Here is a 23,625-nt window from a genome sequence, read left to right on the forward strand (position 1 = left end):
AGGACCACCAAAGGGGGGGGGGAACCGTGCCACCCTCCTGGGAAGAGCTGAGTAGAGCCCCAAAGGAGAGGTCACCCAGCAGCTACGGAGCAGAGGCCAGAGGGGGTTGCAGTGGCGTGCCCGCGGGCTCTGCCGGCAGCCAGCTGTGCCAGAGAGGACCGAGCTTCAGGCCCAGAGGCCGGAGGTCTGAGGGCACCCCACCCCCCGGAAGGAGCCCAGCCGGGCCACAGACCCCAGGCCCCGCCAATCGACACAGACGAACAGGCGCACGCGGACACAAACGTGCATTCCCACCCCATATGCACCACCAAATACTCGACACTCACCCAACGTGTAGACAGACACAAATAGACACTGCACAGACAGTCTCACTCCCCAAACATACTCTATATCCCAGGTCCAGGTACCCCCGCCCTCAGAGGGGCAAACCGCACCTAGACCCAGGAGATGTTACCCTTCTCTCTGGGGTGGAGGCAAGCGGACCAAAAGTACAAACACTTAAGTACCACATGATGTGCTGTCAGCGAAAGCTGCAGCTGTTTTCCTGATAAAGTCAAAGACAAAAAGCCAAAGGGATTAATCATCCATATAACTGTGTCACTGTATATCAGCAGAAACATGAATTCAGTTTGGTGTTTCAGTAAACTACTGATCTCAGACCTGCACAGATTCTGCTTTTAACACTGAGTGTACTCAGCTGCATGAAGAGCACATGAGATAAAACCAGATGGAAGGTCAAACATCTTCACTTGTATGTTGAACTAAAAACGTCTGATCTGGAATTCTTTCACACTGCTTTGCTAATTGTCAGCTGTGTGTCAGGCTAGGACCCAAATGTAGGACTCAGAGACGGAAAACGTACAGCAGCAGCTTTATTGCTGGAGAAACAAACTAAAAGTAAAATACATGAACACTAAAGAAATAAAAGGCGATCTAGAACTACAATCATACACAGACTAGACCTGACCTGACAACTAACACGGAGAACACGACACCAAACAGAGGGACACTGAGGACTTAAATACAGGCAGGATAACCATGAGGCTGGGGAACAGCTGAGAAGACAGCTGTTCCCCAGCCTCATCCTCTGACATAACAAGACAAAGAGGAAGCAAAACTGAATACAGTGAGTGCAGGACAAGGACTATCAAAATAAGACAGGAAGCACGACGAAGACGTAGATGAAGACACACAAGCTTAACACTGAGAACAGGGGAGAAACTAGCACAGGGACATTACTGTGTGGAGAGACGGAGAGGCAGCATGAAACACGCAGACACGAGAAACACAGGGAAGACACAGAGACGGACACTAGCCGCTAGAAACGTTTCAGCATTGTCTGGCAGAAATGAAGGCGAAAATCTTCATTTTATCTCATTTTTCTTACTTTTATGTGTTTCAATGGTGTGCTCCTTTTGATGTTTAGGTTATTTATCTATCCTTGTCAGAGTCGGGGGGGGAGCCTATCCCAGCCCTCTCAGGGTGAGAGGCAGGGTACACCCTGGACAGGTTGCCAGTCTGTCCCAGGGCTATGGTATGGCTTGATTGTGTATGTGACAAATACAATTTCAATGGGAATTTGATTTGAGGTGTAGCAGCTTTACTATGAGCTCCTCTCAAATAGCTTAACTCCTGGCCTCTGCCTAACTAAGGGAGAGACTAGCCGCCCTTCAGTGAAAGCTAATTTCTGCTGCTTGTATCAATGATCTCAACTACCCAAGCTCACGATCCTACGTGAGGGTGGGGACTTTGATCGACTCGTAAACTGACAGCTTTGCTTTTACATTTAGCTCTCTCTTCACCACTACAGAAGGTCGCAGCATCTGCATCACTGCAACCATGGCCCCAGTCTGCCTGTCAATCTCCTACTCCCTTTACTCATGAACATGATCCCAGATACTTAAACTCCTCCAGCAACTTATCTGTGTGTGCACTCCATGCACACCTAAGGGGCATGGCCTTCAGACCTGGAGGTGCTAATTCTCATTCCCACCACTTCACACTTGGCCACTCACTGGTGTGAGCTGGAGGCTACCACCTGATGACACCAACAACATCATCTGCAAAAGCAGAGATGATTATGAAGCCACCAAATTCCGTCGTCACTTGGTTATGCATAGAAAGTATGTCCAGAACCATTATGAACAAAACTGGAGGCAAAGTTCTTCCAAAAAAGGAACTTTCCACATGTGAGGGAACGTGTTCTGAAGAAGCTGGCTCTACCTTTTTTATTTCATTTTTATAGCTTTTATTTTAATTTAAGTTTTCTAATATTCGTTTAGTTTGTTTAAAAGTAGCTTTTCTTTACAGGTATTTTGTTTTGAATTAAATTCATGAAATCCGCCCGACGACGCCTGACTGTTCTGACGTCACTCCACTTCCTGTCTCCACCCATTTGCAGCCATGATGGTAGGTTTCTCTGTCTCTTCTGTTTTTCTTGTGTTGTCTGCTCGGTGAGCTCGAGAGGTTCCACCGGCTGTTGTGTTGTGTTTGCGTTTGTGTTACGGTCGGTGTGCAACTAAACAAACAACCCTGTGCTCTTTGTCTTCGCAGCAGGAAGGGTTGGACGACGGACCCGACTTCCTCTCCGAGGAGGACCGGGGAGTGAGTGCTGTCCGTCTGCCTGTCTGTTTGTTCACCTTGTGTCTTTTCACCTGTGTGCCTGTGTGTTGGAGTTTGACGCTCTTCTGTGTTTGATTCAGCTAAATCAGCTGGGTAGCATTAGCTCGCTCATTTTTCTAGGGAAGTTAGCTGTCCAGGCTAACTTTAGCTTATTGCTAATGGGCAGTTAGCCTGTCAGCTGTGGTCAGACTGGTTCTCCAAGCCCGCGAGTACAGATGATGACCCGGCTGCAGTCTTTGGGCTTAACCGAGAGCTAACGAGGCTAACGGTTACAGTGAAAGTTTAAATGGCAGCTAACGAACCACTGACTTAGTGAAGTTCATGTTGATGGTACGTGCTGCTAGCGCTGCTGTTTTACCATCAGCTGTCACATGACTGAAACGCTGCTCCGATTCTAATTGGATAATCCCTGTTATTCTCAACGAAGCTCGACGAGGGCAATTCAGTCCAAAATTCCACAATGTTGGATAAAGGTGTCCATGTTTCTGTAATTCTAGGAAACACGACACGGCTTTCATCATCACAGGAACCAGCAATCTAAAATCCAGACAGATGGACAAACAAAACCCCAAAGTCAACCTTAAATATAGTTTACTCAGTGCTCTTGACCTGACTTGGTAACCGAGCACTTTGCTTGTGGTTCAGGTTGAACTACCACTGCTGTCCCCCGAATCTAAATATTATCTTGTAAATAATTTAGGTGCTTTGTGTTCCATCTTTTCTTTCATCCTGACGTGTGTACAGAGCTGAAAGTACCCAGATGTCCAAAATACACATCCAGAGGTTTATTGTTGCTGCTTGTTGAGTAAAGAGCTGTGGTTTTATGGTAATATCGTTTAGTAAAGCTGGAAAATAATTTTTACAGGTTGTTTTACTCTGAAGCACATGTATACAGTTACATACACTAAATGATATTATAGAAGTCTTTTACAGAAGTGTCTGATTCATGTATCAGTCACAGCTTGATTTATAGATTTATTCCTAAGAACATGGTGTGCATGCAGGCTTTTCAGTATGTTGTGCTTTATGGACTTTAGAAAGAGGAAATTCAGGATCCCCTCTGAAAGATGGGACAAAGTAAAATGAGTCTTGAACCTGGCCTCAGTCAACAGACGATTTCTGTTGTACAAGAACAAACAAAAAGCAAGAAAAGTTGTGAATTTACTCCCATCTGAGCCCCTTCAGTATATTTATGATGTAGCTGTTCTGTGAGGGCAGTAAGGTTCACACAGTCAGGAGATCCAAGTGTCTCAGACCTACATTCTGGTTTGTGGATAAGAAATAGAACAGAGATATATTATTAAGACACTGGTGTTATAGCTGTGTACTTGTGGTCCTTGTTAAAACCGTGGCAGCTGTCACACCTGTCAGAAAGGTGTGTGCTGTAGTTTTTGTAGCTCGAGTGTGTGATACTTGTCACTGTCTAATTATGTCATTCATTTATTGTTGCCAAGTGAAATTGAGGTGTCAGTCCAATAGCACACGATCGGATGGATGTGCAGTTACATGTTCTTTAATGCAGTGTCCCAGGACGTTTGTTGAACTGGGATGGCGACACAGCTGTATTTTTTGTTCCTTCTCCATATGAGGCCTCTTTTTCACGCTGCATAGTTGTTGTTGTTTTTCTTTAGTGATTCCGTTTCTTTACTTTAAACTGGGCCTCGATGCTGCGCCTCGGTTCATTGGTTTTAGCTCTTGCCCCTTTTGGGTGAGACTACTTTTCAAACATCTGGTAGGTAGATCCTCTCTGCTCCAGCTGTGTGCTGAGACCATGGCATATGCATGCAAAGTAATCAGTAGAACTAACTTCTGAACAAACAAAGTTCTGTACTGTGACACAGTACGATGTAGGTGAAGAGTACACTGTAACTGACAGCTGGCTTTCGTTGTGTGTCTGTACTGCTCACTGCGTTGTTGGACACACGGTCTCTGTCCTCCTGCAGCCACGTGCAGTCAACGTGGACCTTCAAACAGACGCCATGCTGCAGGTTGACATCTCTGATGCCCTGAGTGAGCGAGACAAGGTCAAATTTACCGTTCACACCAAGGTGAGACTGACTGCTGTCAGATACGCTGACAGACCTGAACTTCGATAACACGTAACAGACCTGAACCTGCACACTGCTGATGTGCTTCCTTTTTGCACAGAGCACGCTTCCCAACTTTAAGCAGAACGAGTTCTCGGTGGTCCGACAGCATGAAGAGTTCATCTGGCTGCATGACTCCTTTGTGGAAAATGAAGAATACGCAGGATACATCGTAAGAGCAGCATGCACAGAGGACTTCACTTCACCCATAGTCACCATTCTAAGACGTAGAATAACGTTAAGCTAAGTCGTCACTTTAAATAAGCCCACGTTTTATCCTGTGTCTCATTAATGAGATGTAGAAAGACAGCTTTAGTCTTGAGCCATTACACACACACACACACACACACACACTCTTTTGGGGGAGGTTCTTGTGTTTTGGGGTTTTTATGGTCAAGCCACTTGACCTTAACCTCTATCGAGCATTCAAGTATAAAAAGGCACCACAATTACACAGAAACAGAGACACACACACTGAAACACACTCACTTATAGGCTGGCACTTCCAGAGCCTGGACTTTCAAATTAAGATAAGACAAGCTAAGATAACCTTTATTAGTCCCACATGTGGGAAATTAGTTTTGTTACAGTGCAAAGTTAAGAAAAAACATACTGTAGTAGGATTAGATAATAAGAATATGAATAAGATACTGCACACAATAGAATAAATATATATACAACAGAATAAAATACAATATTGTCAGAAAAGGAGGATTGCTGAGTATTGCTGAAATAATTGAAGCAGTGTGGCAGCATCTGGACATACAGCGAAACAGAAACATCCAGAAAAGAACAGGAATGCCTTCAAGTTGCCCAGAGAGCTATTCCTGACGGCTACTTAAAGGAAGGAACGTTTGCCTAAGACATTCCAGGCTGTGTTGAATAAAGGCCGTCATACCAAGCTTGTTGAATTGCACAGGCTGTTTTTTTTCTTATTTATTATATTTTAATTTCTGTTTCCACGTGTTCGAATCGCTCTGCTTGCTTCCAATATTTCTATCAGAATATAAATAAATGAGGCTCAAGTTTGAAAAGAACAAGTAAACAGACACAGGCAAGACGCACAATAGTTCTTACCCAAGAAAGGTTTCTATTTGTAGGCAGAGCAAAAGAGAAAAGGCCCAGGACGTTAGTAAGAGGGTTCCTAGTCTTAACCTGCCAAATTCTGTTAAATTTAGTTATCTGACAGTGACAGATTTAACATCTGCCTGTACAAGTATCTGAACGACATATTTCAGTATCTGGAAACTGATGGACCAGCTTACATCACCACTAGCAAAAGAGCAGACAGGCACGTGCAACCGAGTTATCAAACCTGCATCAGAGGCCAGAAAGAGTGTGAGCTGGCTTCAGTGTAGAGCCGTACGCGTGTTGTTGTTGCAGATCCCCCCAGCACCTCCAAGACCAGACTTTGATGCATCCAGAGAGAAGCTGCAGAAGCTGGGCGAGGGCGAGGGATCCATGACTAAAGAGGAGTTCACAAAGATGAAGCAGGAGCTCGAGGCGTGAGTGAGCACAGACAGCAGTTGTTGTCCCCATAGTTGTTTGACGTGCTGGATTAATCACCACATCGCCCCTTTTTGTGTTGTTGCACAGAGAGTACCTTGCCATCTTTAAGAAAACCGTAGCCATGCATGAGGTCTTCTTATGTCGTGTGGCGGCTCATCCTGTGCTCAGGAAAGACCTCAATTTCCATGTCTTCCTGGAGTATAACCAGGATGTAAGTATCACACCGGATTCATTTCATTTTTAGGATTTCTGAGCAGCTCGAAGAGCCAGTCGTCAGTCAGCACAGGACCTCGTGGTGCTCCTAGGAATAACAAGCAGGTCGACAGAAAACGGAGGTGTTCTATACCTGCTAACTCTGTGTTGTTCATCTTTCTTTTCTTTTTCATGTCTTGTTGCCAAAAGCTGAGTGTACGAGGGAAGAACAAGAAGGAGAAACTGGAAGATTTCTTTAAAAATGTGGTGAAGTCGGCAGATGGTGTCTTGGTGGCTGGAGTCAAGGTGAAGACCCAGGAACTAGTTTCCACCTCAATCAAATGTGGTTTCCATGTTTTCTCTTTATTGATAGTTGCTGTTTTTGCGCCTGTAGGATGTGGATGATTTCTTTGAGCACGAGAAGACGTTTCTGTTGGAATATCACAACAGAGTCAAGGATGCTTCAGCCAAGTCTGACAGAATGATCCGGTCACACAAAAGTAAGAATCTTTTAAATCCGTTTTTCTTTTGTAAGTGATGTTTGTGTCTGTGGCATGAGCTGAAAGGTCAGGTTCAGGGCTTGTGTTAGAGTCTCGAGTAATTCATTGAACAGAGACTTGGAGTTTTATATAAAGGAAAACTGTGTGACGCTGATGTCCACGTATTTCTTTTCTGTTTAGATGCTGCTGATGACATCAACAGAATTGCCTCATCTCTCTACACATTAGGAACACAGGACTCCACAGACCTCTGCAAGTATGAACAAATGTTGTCTTTGAACTTGACCTGGAGCTGCCTTCATGTGATGATTTTTGCTAACACTTGTATTTGGTCCTGAGCAGAGCCAGGTTGTAAACATACCTGCATCACATCTGTCTTGTTCTTTTGTTCCCTTTTTCTTCCTTAAGGTTCTTCCTCAAAGTGTCAGAGTTGTTCGAGAAAACTCGGGTATGTCTGATCAAATTTGGAGTTTGCCTTGTTATCTTATTACCCCAGTAACTCTAATGTTGGGACCATGTTTGGGGGGTTTTTTAAACAGAAAATTGAAGCTCGCATTGCAGCAGATGAAGACCTGAAGCTGGCCGACCTGCTGAAATATTATTTGAGGGAGTCACAGGCTGCAAAGGTCTGATTGACAGTTGAAGTCACCAGTTAAAAAACTGGCGTTGTTAAATATTGCAGTTTATGTGATGATGTCTCCCCTCGCAGGATCTCTTGTACCGGAGGAGTCGGGCTTTGGTCGACTATGAGAACGCTAACAAGGCTCTAGATAAGGCTCGGGCCAAAAACAGAGATGTTCTGCAGGCTGAGACCAGTCAGCAGCTTTGCTGCCACAAGTTTGAGAAAATCTCAGAGTCTGCCAAGCAAGGTCATTTTTTGTTCTTCCTATGTCAGCGTACAGGTGAAGGAGTGTTGGATGTGTGTGCGGTCTGCTTTCACAGTGCATTCTTCTCCAAACAGAGCTCATAGACTTTAAGACAAGGCGAGTGGCAGCCTTCAGGAAGAACCTGGTGGAGCTGGCCGAGCTTGAGCTCAAACACGCCAAGGTACTGAGTATACAGAGAAACCAGCCGTTAAAAGAGCATTTCAGCTGTTCAGGAGTGTCTGATCTCATTATGTAGTGTAGGAGAGGAGCAGGCTGCCTTCTTAATTGAAAGGTTGGCTGGCCTCTCCAGTCTGCATCCTTGTAGTATTAAGCACTTCATAAGAACCAGTCCATTTACCTATTACCGTGTCTCACCTGCAGGGGAACCTCCAGCTGCTGCAGGGCTGTCTGGGCATCCTGAAAGGAAACACTTAACTGTTTGATACTGCATACATCCAGCTGGATGCCCCCTGGCTTCTGTCCCGCCCATTTCCAGCTGGACAATCCCGTCACATGGGTGAAACCTGCAAGGACAGAAAACCGACGCCAAGATAACTGGACCTGGAGACAAATAGAAAGAGTCTGAAATAAAAAAGACAGGAAGTCTGTTGTCATCATCACTAACAAGACAGTCTTTTTTTTGTTTTTGTTTAATGCCCTGAGTCCTGTTCATCATCTTCCTCTTTCTCAAGCAGCATAAGTATTGGTCCTACTGTTCTTTTGCCTGATTTGCAGCGCCTGTACTGGCCCTACTGAGCCACCATAACCAGCAGAGTAAGACTGCTCCCTCAGAGGTCCTAATAAATTAGCTGTTTCTGTGGTTTCAGTCTGATTCTGCTATAACTGGATATGATTGGACATTCTGTACTTTTTGTAAATTTGTGAAGTTAAATAAACCAGATTCAGTCTAAAATTGTCACCTTTTCAAAACGTAAATAAAGATTTTAGGTCAAAAGAGAAACAAGTGAATGTGACTCCTAGGAGGGGATACTGACCCGGTCTGCTGCATCTGTACTCACGGGTCCAAGTTTGTCTCTGCTGGTGACCAACCTCCATCTCAAGGCCGCTTCTGTCGTTTTTGAGTCTTATTTAGTGCACGGCAGCATAACTTTAGCTCAACAAGCTTACTGCTTTAACCAGAGAAGGAAAAATCAGACAGTTGCTGATTGTATCGAACTGTATTACTGTTGGCTTCTATTGTGATGCATTGCACTCCTATTAGTGTGGGGGTTTTAATTTTTTGTGCTCTAAAAAACCCTCAGTCGACCACAGTGTCTGGTTAGTAGCTGTTCATTGAACTTCTATCAGTGTTTTAACGAACCTGGAAACAAGATTCATGTTTTGACTTTGAAAGTTTAAAGACTCAAAAACAGACAAAAGTAGTCAGTAAAAGACAAGTGTGTGTGTGCTGTTTTATTTTTGTGCCACACATGGCCTCACCTGTTGTTTTGCATTTTCTGCCTCTTCGGTTCTGTTTATTTTGGTGGCGCTTGTGTGTCCAGGGGGGATCTTAATGTGTATCGACTTCCTGTGGCGCTGCTACTGCTGTGTGACGGCGTTTTGAGTCCAGTTCTCTGTTCCTGTTAAAGTGTAAATTCACTATAGAAAAAACAAACACAAACTTGTACATGTTTGTATTAGTTGACTAATGAACGCTAACGATCTTCATCACTCATTGTAGATTCTTTGTTCACTTATCAGACGTTTGTCACTCTAATCGAAAGCGGAGCTTCTGTTTGCCTTAACGCTGATCGGTGGCTCCTCATGGGTCATTGAAAAGAAAAAGTTAAGTCACCAAATGAAAACAGTTTCTGTTCTTATCCCTATTTTTTAATGAACTGTATACGAATGTTTTTCAATCTTGTGTGACCAAAGCTGCTTCTGCTGATTCAAGAAGGAAACAAAAATAATAAAAGATGATTATGAAATTCACAACATTTTAGTTGTTTAAACTTCAGCAGGTCTGTAATCCACCCTGATCGTACTGAGACTCAATAAAACTTTACAGTTTTCTTACAAATAATCTCTGAACAATTTGTTTTTATTGGTTAGACATATTTGTATCCATCATAATATAAACGGAATAAATAGGGCGTGTCCCATTTTGACCTCGGGACTTCTATGCTCACGTTTATGGCGTTCCATGTATGCCCGTCTTGCACCCTCCTGCTGGATTGTCTGAGAGGTACCTTTGCACACCCTGCACCTGTCGTCTTACCTGGTGTGGCAGACCCCAGCCGGTATGGATCCTGTGCTGCCATGATCAGTGTCTCTGGCCTGTCTTTCAGTCCAGCTTTGTCCAGTCACTGGTAGGATTTCTGGAAGTCAGACACGTCTTAATGGGAAGAACAAGATCTGAGCAATCATCTGCACCCTGCCGATCGTCAGGTACCCTGCTGGGAGAATAAGCTGGCAAAAGGAGGCGATAGAAGTCACTCACATCAAGACAAGAAGGCTCCTTACCGTGCTTGGAGGGTTTCAACCCAAATCCAGCACCCTTACGCTAAGTGAACGGAAGGTGGCCAGAATCCATGAAGCAGACCAATGAATACATCAGATTACTGCATTGACCTATTACTGTAGGTGAACATCTCAGGCAGCAGAAACCCAGGAAAGAGGGGAGCAAGAAGAGGAAGCAATACGGAAGGACAGGTCCCTGCACGACATGTACAGGCGCACCAGTGCATCCTCCTGTACATGTCGTCAGATAGATGAAGTGGTCGATATCAAGAAATCCTACTGGAGAAACCTGGACTGAAAGGCAGAACAGAGGTACTAATCATGGCAGATGCTGAATTTTTCAGATATGTTGAAACGAAAACAAATGTCTAGTCTGAATATTGGCCAAGCTAGTGCCAGCATAAGATTTAAAGCCTGTTACAAAAATCAAACTGAAATTTTATAAAAACAAATTAAATTCTTGGAGCTTCAACTTAATGAAAATAATGATCCAGTCAAATAAAACAATTTACTGCTTTTGAGAGCAGGCACCTAAAAACCCCGGCTCAAACAATCAAAATCCACCAGGGTCTATCTTGCCTGGTGAGGGACCAGACAAAAAGTAATTCAAAAGAGCCCTATCAGTAGAACAAAAAGGGAATAGTTCACCCTGCCCAGGATAGGGTTACCGCCCCATACTCCCGAAGCACCTCCCACAGGACACTCCGAGGGACACGGTCGAATGCCTTCTCCAAGTCCACAAACCACATGTAGACTGCACCAGCTTGTCATAGAAATCAGTGTTACATGAACTCAGCTGTTATTGCTTCAGCCCAATACAAGCCGAAAAATACAGACTTGGAATTTAGTCCAACTGCTGAACTTGCATTTGATAATTTTTCACTGAAACTCTTAATATGAGGTCCAAAGTCAAAGAGATTTGGTTGACAAAAACCAAAAGAAACTTATCAGAGCGATAGAAAGAACTTTAGGAATGGGCAAATTCCCAAACAATTCTTAAAAAGGATTTTTAAAAAAAAGACCAGAGAAGACTAGAATGAATGGATGGATGATTGTAGAGTTGTTTCTTTGAATAAGAAAATCCCCTTCACAGCATCTTATCTTATCTTATGGTTTACAAAGATTAGATGGTAAATAAAAATCTTCATCTGAGTTTGTTGTAATATAAGATAATCTTTTGCTAAAAAAAATATTTAAAACCACGTACAATTTACTTAAATGTATTTAAAATCCTCCAGAAATGCTTACTTATTTATTTTCACTATTTCATCTTGAGTCTATGATTCACTACAGCGCCATGCCATATCTAGCTATCATCTGTCAGACATTTATTTTTTAAATACACCTAACCGTGGTGCTTTAAAAACTATATTTAATGTAACTTAAGCTTTTATTGTAAAAGGCTGTCACCGGAAGTTTGTGTGAAACGCGTGAGGAGGCACCGGAAGAGTGGTTTGAGAGCGCTTTATGGGACCTATGCATAGAATTTACAGTCGGTATTAAAATGAGCTCTATCGGGACTGGGGTGAGTGTTTCAGTACTTTTTGAGAAGAAGCTTTAACTTACGTACACTCGTACGTTTATCAGTCTGTCTTTAGTCCTGTTTGCCGGAAAATATTGTGCTTTTATAGTTCAAATTATGTTCATTCAGTTCAGTCTGCAGCTAGCTAGAGTGTTAGCCTGCTGAGTCACAATGAGGCCTGCTAACAGAAGCTAAACTGAAATTGAAAGTAGTTTAATTTAGTCCCGATTCAGGATTTTTTTGTCAATTTAACAATTTATAAGAATTAAAAAAGCTTTCTACTGTGGCGTTAATTATCCGTTTTATCACTGTAATTACAGGAATTCACGATATTTATGTGTTTAGATGTTAGCCTCCATCAAACTGGATTCAGAATGACTCAGAATTGCGTGCCAGCTAAATTCTCTCTATGAAAAGAGTAACTTTTTATCACTGGGGTTCATTTTATTTAACAAAGGCTTTCTAAAAAAAACCAAAAAACTTTATCTTTTTAAAAACATAAACATTTACCTTGCTACTGTCAGATAACAGGGTACCAATGAGGTGTTTGGTGCACCTGAGGTGAAAGTGAATATAAGTAGTCCAGTTCACACAAAGAATGAAATATACTTTAGTTTCCTGAATTCTACCAACACACCAAGCTAAGTCTGGGTGTATTCCTCAGAGGGTTCAGGTATACAGTCCCTGAATATATTTTGCACATGTTTTGGCAGTTGGGCAAATGATTTTAGACTACAAGTCAGTCATCCCTCTTTTTTAATTAATTAAAACTTTAAGGCCACATGAAAGTGTGAGTTTGATTATATACCTGTCCTTTCCAGCTACTAATATCAGTAGTTAGTTTAATATTGGAAGCTGCTATTTCTGTTTTGTCTTGCAGTATGACCTGTCGGCCTCAACCTTCTCTCCAGATGGTCGAGTGTTTCAGGTGGAGTATGCCATGAAGGCTGTAGAGAACAGCAGGTCAGTCTCTATGTTTTTAAACTAAAACCAGACCCCGCTGAATGTGATGTGGTGGGTAAATATGAAGAAAAAATTGTTTTTCTACAGTGTTGATAACCAACTGACTTCCTAACCCAGAGTGCTAATGGTGCTAATAATTCTGAATAGTTTCCAGACATGTCATGATCAAATTTTCAAGTATGTCTCCATGTTGTGATGTTCAGCACAGCCATTGGAATCCGCTGTAAGGATGGGGTGGTGTTCGGGGTGGAGAAGCTAGTCCTGTCTAAACTGTACGAGGAGGGCTCCAACAAACGCATCTTTAACATCGACAGACACATTGGCATGGTAACCACACAAGCCGTCAAAAACATTTCAGGTCTATTCAGTGTGCTACATAAATGTGTGCATCGGTGCGCAAAGAAAACTGTCTTCATGCTCATCTTTTTTTTGGATAGTGTCAAAAGCGACATTGCCTCATAGACCAGACTAAAAAGACAACCTTTGACACAAAGTGATAAGCTGTCAGCTGTCTTGGCTAACTTGGTGTCTGCAGCACCAGCTTGATGGTTTTTGCTGTGTGAGCGAGCAGCAGCTATATTCTTGCCTCGATATCAACCTTCGTTGTAGCGTTAATTATATCACGGGACATGCGTTGCTATGACAACGACCATGCACATTAGGTGGTAATTGATTGTAATGGAAAACCCGTTGATCTGAATCGTGGCAAGCCATGGTGAGTTGATTTGAGTAGTTAGTAGTGGAAAAGGTGCTGTAGAGGGTAGGACCCAAAGTTCGCCCAAAGCGTCACACTGCCTCTGCCAGCTTCCCTTTTTCCTGTAGTGTATGCTTGTGCCAGGTGTTCCCAGGGAAACCATGCAGACTATCCCAGCCAGCCACGTGGTGTAAAAGAACCGTGGTCCGGTTCTGATGCTCACATGCCCATGGCCGGCACTTTGAGCAGGGGATGTGCTCAGCATGTATCAGAACCAGCATGAACTGTTTCTGCAGTTTGAGCTACAATAGCTCGCTCTATCACAACTGGTCCAACTTCCTTGGACCAGTTGTGATAGATGGATAAATGGTGTAGCAGGAGCTCAGGAGGTGGAGCAGGTCATCTACTAATCTGAAGGTGGTTCGATCCGTAGCTGCTCCAGTCTGCGATCCAAATGATCTCTTGGATGTTGAAGATGCTGAACATACTGAAGCTTTCGATGAGACCGAAACGCTGTTTCTTCTGGCCCGCTACATCCGCAGCTCACCGGTGAGCTGCGGATGTTTGTACCTGGAAATTGTTTGAGATGTTTGTACCTGGAAATTGCAGGATATCACTTTCTGAAATGGTCACCACGTTCTGTTTGTGAAACATTTTATTTTGTGTGTTCACAGACTTATTGTGACATGAATATGTGTAAGTAAAGCTTCTCTCTCAACAGGCAGTAGCTGGCCTATTAGCTGATGCTCGCTCACTCGCTGAAGTTGCCAGAGAAGAAGCTTCTAACTTCAGATCAAACTATGGACACGACATTCCCCTGAAGGTAACGCATCAGCTTCCTGTTGTCTTTTGTTACCATTTTTTTCTCTATGATCGGGTATTTTAATTTTGTATTGTCATTATAATAATAGTAAAATAAAGTGTTATTCATGAAATTCCAGCTGTAAAATAAACAGTAATTATATGTTACTAATAAAACAGGATCTTTGGAATCGTAGCTTATTCAGTTTGAAAGTAAGAAAATGTAAAAGGTCACAACAGCGATGGATAAACATTTCAAATGTTACACAATAAGCCGTATTCATATTTGTCTAGTTATTTTGGTAAAGCCACAGGGAGCCACTGAAGATGGGCAAAGAGTCACATGTGGCTCTGCAGCCAAATGTCTGAAACTCCAGGTTGTACAAGAAAAAAGTTAAAAACTGCTCCTCTGCTGTATCATGTGACATGCAGCTATGTTACTAGCATGGATGCTTGGAGGAACAGTGTATTTTCCATGGATCGATGTGTTAACCCTTTAGAGCCGATCGGAGCGGGCACGCTCTGTTATACGTAACTATTTTTAAATCCCAGTAGCACTGCAACCACGTAAGCTAGCGCAAAAATTTTTTTTGCATATGAAACCGGAGGAGTTGTACTTACATATTGTGCCATCAGCTTGTCCTCGGTCACGGTTTCCTTCCACATAAAGCTTTGCAAAAACTGCATAAAAAGCACTTGCAGGAACAAAAACATAATATTCCAGAAACACGCTTTGCCGGTCTGATCAGCTGTTCAAAACACTTCCTACGTTGGAATAGACGTCAGCGCGAACTTTTGCATTTCCGCCATTACCTGGCCGAAACCGGAAGTGACGTCATTTTCGCGGAAATGTAGTCTTTTTTGCGATCAGGGCCTCAGGGCCTATACTGCTCTTTTTAAAAGTTATCTTTGACTTTATGACTTTCTGTGTCGTTTCTGGGATGCTTAGGACTCATATTGCACTGCTGGAAATAGTTTATTTTGATGCATATGCTGCTTTTTTGCAAATTTGCAGTATAATATTTATTTTCGTTTTTCCTGCAGTATATAAAAATTGGTGTATTTCAAAAATAAAACTATGAAGACACTCAAAATAAATTTCCTGTGGTGGGAAACTATTTTGTGCAACTTTTTTGTATTTACAGTTTTGAGGGATAAGTCTCTTAAATTTCTCTAACTAGAAATATATGTTAAAAAATCAAAAACGATTTTCAATTTTTTTGTAGTTTATTGCACTTTTTTGCAATTTATGTAATTACTATGCACCTAATGCAGACATATTGTTAAAATCTGGGCTGTAATGGTTGTATTGCTGTATAGCAACTTGAAATGCTCCCAAAAATGGCTCCACAGCATGTAAAAATATAATATAAGCTCTGGCGGACTTGGTTCTATGGTAGGTCTTAAAGGGTTAAACGGCCGTCCCTGGAAGCTTAAAAAGTCTTTGTCAGTTCTTCTGTATTCTAATGTTCTTGTTCTGTATTATAGCAACCACCTGAGGAAACACAGAATCAAACTTATAAATGCTCTGCCTCCAGATTGTTGTCAAGGACATGGACTTTGCAGTTGGGCAAAAACAGTTTTGTCCCCTAATAGCTACTGATCAGCTGAGCTAGGAAATCAGTGTTGAGGCATCGAATCACAGCAAGTAATAAGCGCGCACATGAGAGAAGCATAAATTAAAGTGAAACATATGTTCACACTTCACCAGGCAACACTTCCCTCCTATTGGCTAATAAGGTGAGCCACTTTGATTTGATTGGAGCCCCAGCTTCCTGTCCGTAGCTGACAGGAGTGGCATCTGGTGTGGGCTTGTGCTGCTTTAACTCATCTGCTGTAGTTGAATGTAGCTTGGTTGAAATGACCTTTTGGCATCAACGAGGTATTTTCACCCAGTGAACGTGTGTGAGACGAAGGAACCCATTCAAATGTGCTACAAGTCTAACTTCCTCCTTTTTAAGCTGCTATTAGGGACTTTGCCTTTGCATACATGGTATCATTTGTTCTTAGTATAGTAGCAGGATTTCTTATAATGCCTCTCGTCTAAAACAGCTGGTCAATTAGTTGATCGATCATATAAAATCATTTTAGCAAATACCATGTGCTTGTTTGTGTCTGGGGCCACAGAAGGGGGATCTGAATGGTTTTAATCTAATAGTATTTCCTCTCCTTGCAGCACCTCTCAGACAGAGTGGCCATGTATGTCCATGCCTATACGTTGTACAGCGCTGTGAGGCCGTTTGGCTGCAGGTGAGTTTCAGTAATTATGTTAACATTATGAAAACATGAAGCAGAGCTGCCGTCACGTTTTCTATTCCTTCAGCGTTTTCAAATAAACCCTGAGCTTCTGTCTGACTCCTCCTTCGTGTTGAGCCGGAGTCATTTTGTCTAAAAGACGCTTCAGTCTCCTCATTCACGCAATCACATCAGATAGCATTAAAGTTGAGCTTGGTACCATTTATGTCGCGACTCGCTCCTGAGCTTTGCTGTCATCCTACGGCTCCTGATTAAACCCTCTTACTAGAAAAGACCGCTGATGCTCCTTTTCATATTGGATCCTTCTAATGTTAGAGCCGTCATCAGTCAAACTTCATTTACAGCTCAGGTGACATAAAGTATTGTACAAATATTATAATAATAATTATCATATGTATTATTTTGAAAATGATCCAAATGTACTACACACATCACAGCGATGACTGACTGAGGTACGTACCCGGTGGGGGAGGGGGGGGGAGAACTTCTGTGATATCACTTCCTGTTGACTGTCAGACTCCGGCTGTGTCCCAATTCAGGGTCTGCACGCTTGAAGTACGCGGCGCACTACGTACGGTGCGTACTATACCGTAAGTACGAGAAGTGCAGAAGTGAGAGGCTTGTGAAATGGGACTAGCCTTCGTCGCGCTGTTCAGGTTGCCTAGCAACCATGATACTAACAGCTGGAAACGTTTCATACAGCTTTGTGTGACAGAAATGAAGGAGAAAAATGTTTTGTTGGTCATGACATCACTGTGATTAGTTGAGTGTCTGAGGCTGAGACCACGAGACTGTAAAACATGATTGTTGGGCTTCATTTCTGTGCTGAACAGTCATTTCAAGATGAGCTAGTAAATAACAATTAGCTGATGTTGTTCATGAGACTAAAGTCATCTCACTGTGGTAATGTAAATATAATATGGCCAATATTATATGTATTGTCAGATTGTCATTATTTATATATCACAGCAGTGAGCTTGAACTCTGTGTCAAAGACTCAAGTTGCATTTATTTATATTTTCTATCACCTTAGATCTTCACTCAAAGACAAGTATCTGTGACAGTGTGTATACAGATGTGTTATATATAAGAGGCAAATATTGTTTGTCTAATATGTTGGCATTACTAAATTTGGCTCATTGCTTACATATATGTGTATAAAGCAAATGTACGAGCTGTGATAACTGTTTCTGATAGAATGAAGAGTCGACTGATATATGAAATATTCCTTTATTGGGTGAGAAAATCAGACCATGTCATAACTGCTGTAAGTCACACAGAATAGACATCAGAGCCTTAAACAGGCTGACTTCTGCTAAATGGGTCAAACTGGGCAGAAAGTCTACAAACACATAACATCCTTATAGAATATGATGTAACACTATAGATCAACTTAGCTCAGAATATATAAAGCATATAAACAGTTACAGCAATATGATGCAACACACACAGCAGCTACTGATCCAAAATACTCAAAGCTTCATAGAACTGAAACCAACATTTATTTTAGCTCCATCCTGCTGCTGATACAGACTTTAGGTTTCTGAACATTAAACTTGTTGCTGCCTTTCATAGTGTGTAACTTGAAGGCCCTGAGTACTCTGAGTACTTTCTCCCACACTGGAAACACTGGGATGATCACATTATTTGAACATTACCTAATAAGACTGATTCAGCACAGACAGTTATGTTAAACTTTCCTAGCAGTCCTTCACAAACAGGGAACAGTCTGTCTATTCTCTCCATCTGTCAGCTGCTGCTGGCTCTTCCTCCTCCTCTTCCTCACACACTGCTGAGTTTGTCCTGGTGGATCATCAGGGGTGCAAAGCCTCACAGACGATGTGCAGCAGTGGGTCCCTCAGTCTGTCCTCACTCTGGACACTTGCAGTCGTCACACATGGAAATCAAATGTGTGATAAGCTGCAGGATTCAAACACAAGTGTAACTTATAAACACATGTTCATACTTTTATTCCACAATCAGAGAGAAAGAAACAGAGAGAGAGTGCAGGACAGACAGACAGGTGACAGTCTCAGGTGTACACACTGCTACACAACAGCACCAGAGAAGCAGGATTTAGTGTTTGTGTTATTACGAGTGTAAACAAGAAGAGTTCCAGATGGTGCAGTGGACACATGTGTGACTGCTGTGATTAAAGCATCTTTCTTTCAGCTTAACGAGTGAACCGTCAGCTCGTTCAAACACACGTTAAAGTCCGTTTGGCTCGACACCACCGAACAGAGGCAGCAATATAACACAGCTCACATTAACAGTGCAGTGGATCCTGCTTGTGCCGTGATATTCAGGACTGCAAACCGAGCAGCATCACTGACTTTCAGCTTGTTGTGTTTGTGGATATATGACTGACTTTAATTATCCACAAAATCATCAGATTCTCTGTAAGATTAAGGTCGACTATTGAACGGCGTATATTTAAAGGCTTTAAAACCAAGTTAACGCTGAAAGTACAAACATCACTAATGTCACATAACTTTGCCGACATGTGGCCAACAGTAATGTTTTAATGTTCCTCATTAGTAAACATTCGCACATAAATAAGTGACATCATATTCAGTACTTACTTTTGACAGTTCACTCTTTGGCCGCTCTGCTTCTGCCGTATTTTGCGGCAAAATTATCCACACCCACCGCCGCGCTATGAATTGTGGGATATATGGGACCACGAAGCGTGCACCGGACCACGCTTGATATTTGGGGAAATCGACGGCGCATTTGAAGTACACTTTGAATTGGGACAGCCGTCGTCGTGTGGCGGTGACGTAATCGCACTCAAAATGCGTACTTCAAGCGTGCAGACCCTGAATTGGGACACAGCCTCCCTTTGCTGTATTTACCTTAAACTCAGGGACACGCCCACAAATACACAACTTTCATGTGCTAAATGGAAAAACTTATTTAGGCCTGACAGATTCAAAGTTGTAATTGTTCAGCTCTGTGTTCCTTTCATTGTCAAAGATCAAAGTCATGATGTGTTCAGGACCACAGCTCAGTGTTGTGTTCAGAGTAAACAATCAGTGTTGTCATGTTAGTGTTGTGCTGCGTACAGTTAGTTGGTTACCTGTGTGGATGTGCATGTCAATAAAAGACGAGGATTGTGACAGAGAGAGCCTCTCCTTGTGGAAATGTATGTTTTCCTCATGTGAAGGATTCTCTCATTCTTAAGTGCATCTTTGAGAGTCGAGAGAATTTCTCCAGGCCATCAGGGTGAGGAAGCATATAGGCGGAGCAGCATATAGGCGGAGCAGCATATAGGCGGAGCAGCATATAGGCGGAGCAGCATATAGGCGGAGCAGCATATAGGCGGAGCAGCATATAGTTGACACACAAGCCTTTATCAAACAGTTGGAGGTCATTTAAACACAACTTGCTCCAGAAATGGATTTTCTTATTTTTTCCTTTGGTGTTTATTCATCTAAGTCGGGGGTCTCAAACTTAAATGATTGGTCGTCTCCTTCTGGACAGACACGTGGCAGCACCTCTGCTGTCATTGTGTTTGTCTGTAACAGAATCAAAGTGCAGACATAAGTGTACACGTTAGTGTGCGACTCTGTCATTAACATTTTAACATTGCACACAACAACAAACAAATCTAACACAGTTTGTCACTTCAAGGGACAAACTGTGTTCGATTTCTTCACGTCAATATACAGGCTGCAAGTGGCCCCGGGGCCACGACTTTGAGAGCCCTGGTCCCAGTTGTTCTGGTGTCTTACCTACGTTTGGATGTATGTTCGATTGAGATGCCTTCTCTTGAATATGTGGATGTTCACATTGTAATGGTTAAAGCAACAAAATATCCATTTTAAAAACTCTAATGCAGTTAGGGTAATCACAGGGTTACCCCAAAATGTATAAAGGATTCATGTTTTATGTGGGAGGTATTTTTGTCGTTGTTGTAAACATCAGCCAACCAAAAGAAAAGACTTTCTGACATTAAAAAAAATAAAAAAATCTCAGGTCACCTCTTGAATTTGAGTTTGAATGAAGTGGACAGGAAGTTGTAGGTACAGGAACATAATAAATGAAATGTTGTAGTTTTTCTTATTTATTAGTATTATTATTAATCACGGTCCCTCCTTCACTCTAGGAGCACAGTAATAAATCGATGCCTTCATGAGTGTGTTCTGGTTGTTGCTCTTTCAGTTTCATCCTTGGCTCATACGACAAAGACGACGGTTCCCAGCTCTACATGGTCGACCCGTCCGGCATCTCATACGTGAGTTTGCTCTCACATCTGTATATGGTGGGAACCCAGGTTGGTTAAAGCAGCAGTAACAACACTGTGTGTGTGTTTGTGTGCAGGGTTACTGGGGATGTGCCATCGGAAAGGCAAAACAAGCTGCCAAGACTGAGATTGAAAAACTGCAGGTGAGTCTGAACCTGCAACATTCACATGAGTTTTCTGTTTGCACTCTTATTCTAGATCCAGTTCTTCATCTGTCAAATAACCACGACTTTAGCTTTCGCACTAACAAATCTTTAATAAGATAATGAAGACGTGTCACCTTAACACATGTGAGCTGGTGGCGTCAGTGTCTGTAAAGCAGCTGATCCTGACCTCAACTGTGACTCAGGTTAAAACAAAGTCAAAAGGTTCAATTTAATAATGTTTGAGGTTCACGTAAAAACAGTTTCGAGTAGTTTCAAGATGTGATTTTGATATTGACCTTTTTAACCGCAGCCGTAAAAGGCTGTTGAGGTATGTGTCGAGTGACCTCGAGCTCAAGGTCAGGGTGAGAACGCCAAACAAAATCTCAAACAGGTTTGAATCCCGGTGACTGTCACTGCAAGGTCAGAGGTCAGCTTTTCTGAAATCACCTGGGATTTTCACATTTCTTCCATAGCTGCATCTACTGGGAGCTGAAGCGCAGCACTGGCACCACCAGTATATTTAAAAAAAAGAAAGAAAAAAGTTTTTCTGGCATCTTTTTTTTGGACACATTTTCCAACATAATTATTAAAGAAATGTCTATTTTCAACCTTTTCTTTACAATTCTGAGATCTGCATATTTTGATTGCTTATTTTTTCTTTTAAAATGTAAAACATTCTCTGCACATACGTCACTGACATTTTAGGAATGTTTAAAGGCATTTTTACACGTTTAGTTAAAAAAACATTTTCAGTAGGGTTAGGGTTAGGGGTTTCTGATATTTCTGGGACATTTGTGTTGTAAAAGAAAAAATCAGATTAATAGTTAATGAATTAGTTTCCTAATCCAGATCAGTGTGTCTGATACTATCTTTGCTTGTTCCCTCTGTGTGTGTCTCAGATGAAGGACATGACATGCAGAGAACTGGTTAAAGAGGTCGCCAAAATGTGAGTGAGCAACTTCCAAACTCATTTTTTCTGAACTGCTGAACTGTGTCACCTGTAAGAGAGGTGTGTGTGTGTGTGTGTGTGTGTGCGTGTGTGTGTGTGTGTGTGTGTGTGTGCGTGTGTGTGTGCGTGTGCAGAAAAGGGGAACTGAAACTCCCATGTCCTGTAGTGCAGAAAAATTGCAAGTGAACTGTGTAAAGTGCAAGTCTAAAGTACATTGCACACGTGGTGTACCTGTCTTCCTAAAGTGTGTTGTATTTTGATGTTTGCAGAATCTACATTGTTCACGATGAGGTTAAGGATAAGGCTTTTGAGCTGGAGCTCAGCTGGGTTGGAGAAGGTAAGAACCATCAGTGCTCTGCTTCTTGTCCACTCGTTTGTCTGTCTCTACTTTTAGTGTGAAGCTTCTAGATTTAACAGTGATGTCAGCTGACGCCTTCATCATGTAGGGATGATGACAATCCAGAAGGTTTCGCTCACTGGACTGAGTTCCTGTGATGTCACTGCCTCTTGGCTGTCTGACCAATCCATGAGCTGCACGCGGCCTCATTAAGCTAATGAGACAAATAAAGAAGCATAACATGCAGAATAATGTTGAGCTTTAAGACAAGCTGGAAAAAGACTCCAAGTAATTCTTCATTAGTGCTGTGGTTGCCATGGTGACATGTGTTCTCTTACAGTCACAAATGGACGACACGAGTTGGTACCCAAAGATGTCAGAGAGGAAGCAGAAAAATATGCCAAGGTGGGTGAAAATCCTTTGTAGCAGATAGACGATCCAACACAAACAGATGTGACCACTGTGACGCTGCTCTGATGTCACCCGTTGGCGTCTGGCCACAAACGTCTCGGACGGCTGGATCTCACAGCAGATATTAGATGTCAGACTGTGGAGGGCTTCATTTTAACCATTGTGAACATCTAACAGTACAGACCAAAACAGTTTTTTGGACGGAGGTAGAGACACGCCGTGAGCTTGTACCTAATAACGTGTGAATGTGTAAGGGTCGACTCTTGGAACCAGCCTTCATTTTTACGACTTTGATATTGGTGTCTGCCTTGAGTAGAGAACGTATTTCCATAGTCGTTCTACTTCATGTGGTGGGCAGTGCATTCAGGTGACTGCTTTTTGTGTTTCAGGATTCTCTGGAAGAAGAGGACGACTCGGATGAAGACAACATGTAAACTCATCCTCTGCTGACGGGCGCATCTGTTTCTTTTGTTGGTTTTATAGTTCATAAACTTTCACATCTGTTGTCTTGTATTTGGTTTGAATTTCAGCTTTAAAAATAAAAGTTGAATGAAAGTTCACACTACTTTTTTTGGGAGAGTGTTGATAAACAGTGATTATAAATCTGTTGTGACTTGGAGAGAACCCAGAGGTTTGTACAATGTGCAAAAAAACATTAGGGATGAGAAACTGTTTAAACTAAAAACTGATCTTTGTCAAAGTATTTTATCCAAACAATCTCAAAAGCACTGAAACTTTAATTCCACCTTTCAAATATACTTTTTTGCTGCGGAACAAACAGTTTTCAGTGTTTCAGTCAGCTGATTGGTTAAATAAACACAACAACAATGGAAAACAAACTTGTTTGCATGCAGAGCTCCAACCACATGAATACTACTAACTAGTGGTTTTATAGTAGGTTTATACACAGTGGCGGTCCTAGCCTGTTTGGCGCCCTGGGCGAACACTCCCTCTAGAAATCCCTCAACCCAAGGATCACCACAACTTTAACCTAACAGACCTTAGTTCACAGATTCTCTTTGTCTAAGGCGCATTTCTGGGATTTCACACAACCCAGGATTCAA

At 42.3% G+C, this 23,625-nt stretch overlaps 2 protein-coding genes and 1 non-coding gene across 3 annotated transcripts; all 3 read left to right on the forward strand.

The window, feature by feature from the left end:
• The first annotated feature begins 2,304 nt into the window (after positions 1–2,304).
• snx6 (sorting nexin 6) lies at positions 2,305–9,799 on the forward strand. The gene is made up of 14 exons (XM_026152284.2): positions 2,305–2,409; positions 2,554–2,604; positions 4,566–4,670; positions 4,771–4,881; positions 6,093–6,214; positions 6,306–6,429; positions 6,621–6,716; positions 6,805–6,910; positions 7,091–7,166; positions 7,319–7,358; positions 7,450–7,536; positions 7,620–7,779; positions 7,872–7,957; positions 8,158–9,799. Exons 1-14 carry the CDS (start codon positions 2,404–2,406, stop codon positions 8,209–8,211), a joined length of 1,224 nt encoding a protein of 407 aa, XP_026008069.1. The 5' UTR covers positions 2,305–2,403; the 3' UTR covers positions 8,212–9,799.
• A 1,705-nt stretch (positions 9,800–11,504) lies between these two features.
• Positions 11,505–23,126, forward strand: psma3 (proteasome 20S subunit alpha 3). Its single transcript, XM_026152570.2, has 11 exons — positions 11,505–11,761; positions 12,639–12,721; positions 12,925–13,048; positions 14,137–14,238; positions 16,393–16,466; positions 20,637–20,709; positions 20,796–20,861; positions 21,764–21,810; positions 22,083–22,150; positions 22,491–22,555; positions 22,951–23,126. The coding sequence occupies exons 1-11, from the start codon at positions 11,741–11,743 to the stop codon at positions 22,993–22,995; spliced, it is 768 nt and encodes a 255-aa protein (XP_026008355.1). The 5' UTR covers positions 11,505–11,740; the 3' UTR covers positions 22,996–23,126.
• On the forward strand, positions 22,257–22,336 carry LOC113012785 (small nucleolar RNA SNORD53/SNORD92). The gene has a single exon (XR_003270750.1). It is a non-coding gene; the product is annotated as a small nucleolar RNA SNORD53/SNORD92 (small nucleolar RNA).
• Positions 23,127–23,625: the final 499 nt, after the last annotated feature.

Source organism: Astatotilapia calliptera, chromosome 19 (assembly GCF_964374335.1).
Source record: "Astatotilapia calliptera chromosome 19, fAstCal68.1, whole genome shotgun sequence".
Classification (NCBI taxonomy): Eukaryota; Metazoa; Chordata; class Actinopteri; order Cichliformes; family Cichlidae; genus Astatotilapia; species Astatotilapia calliptera.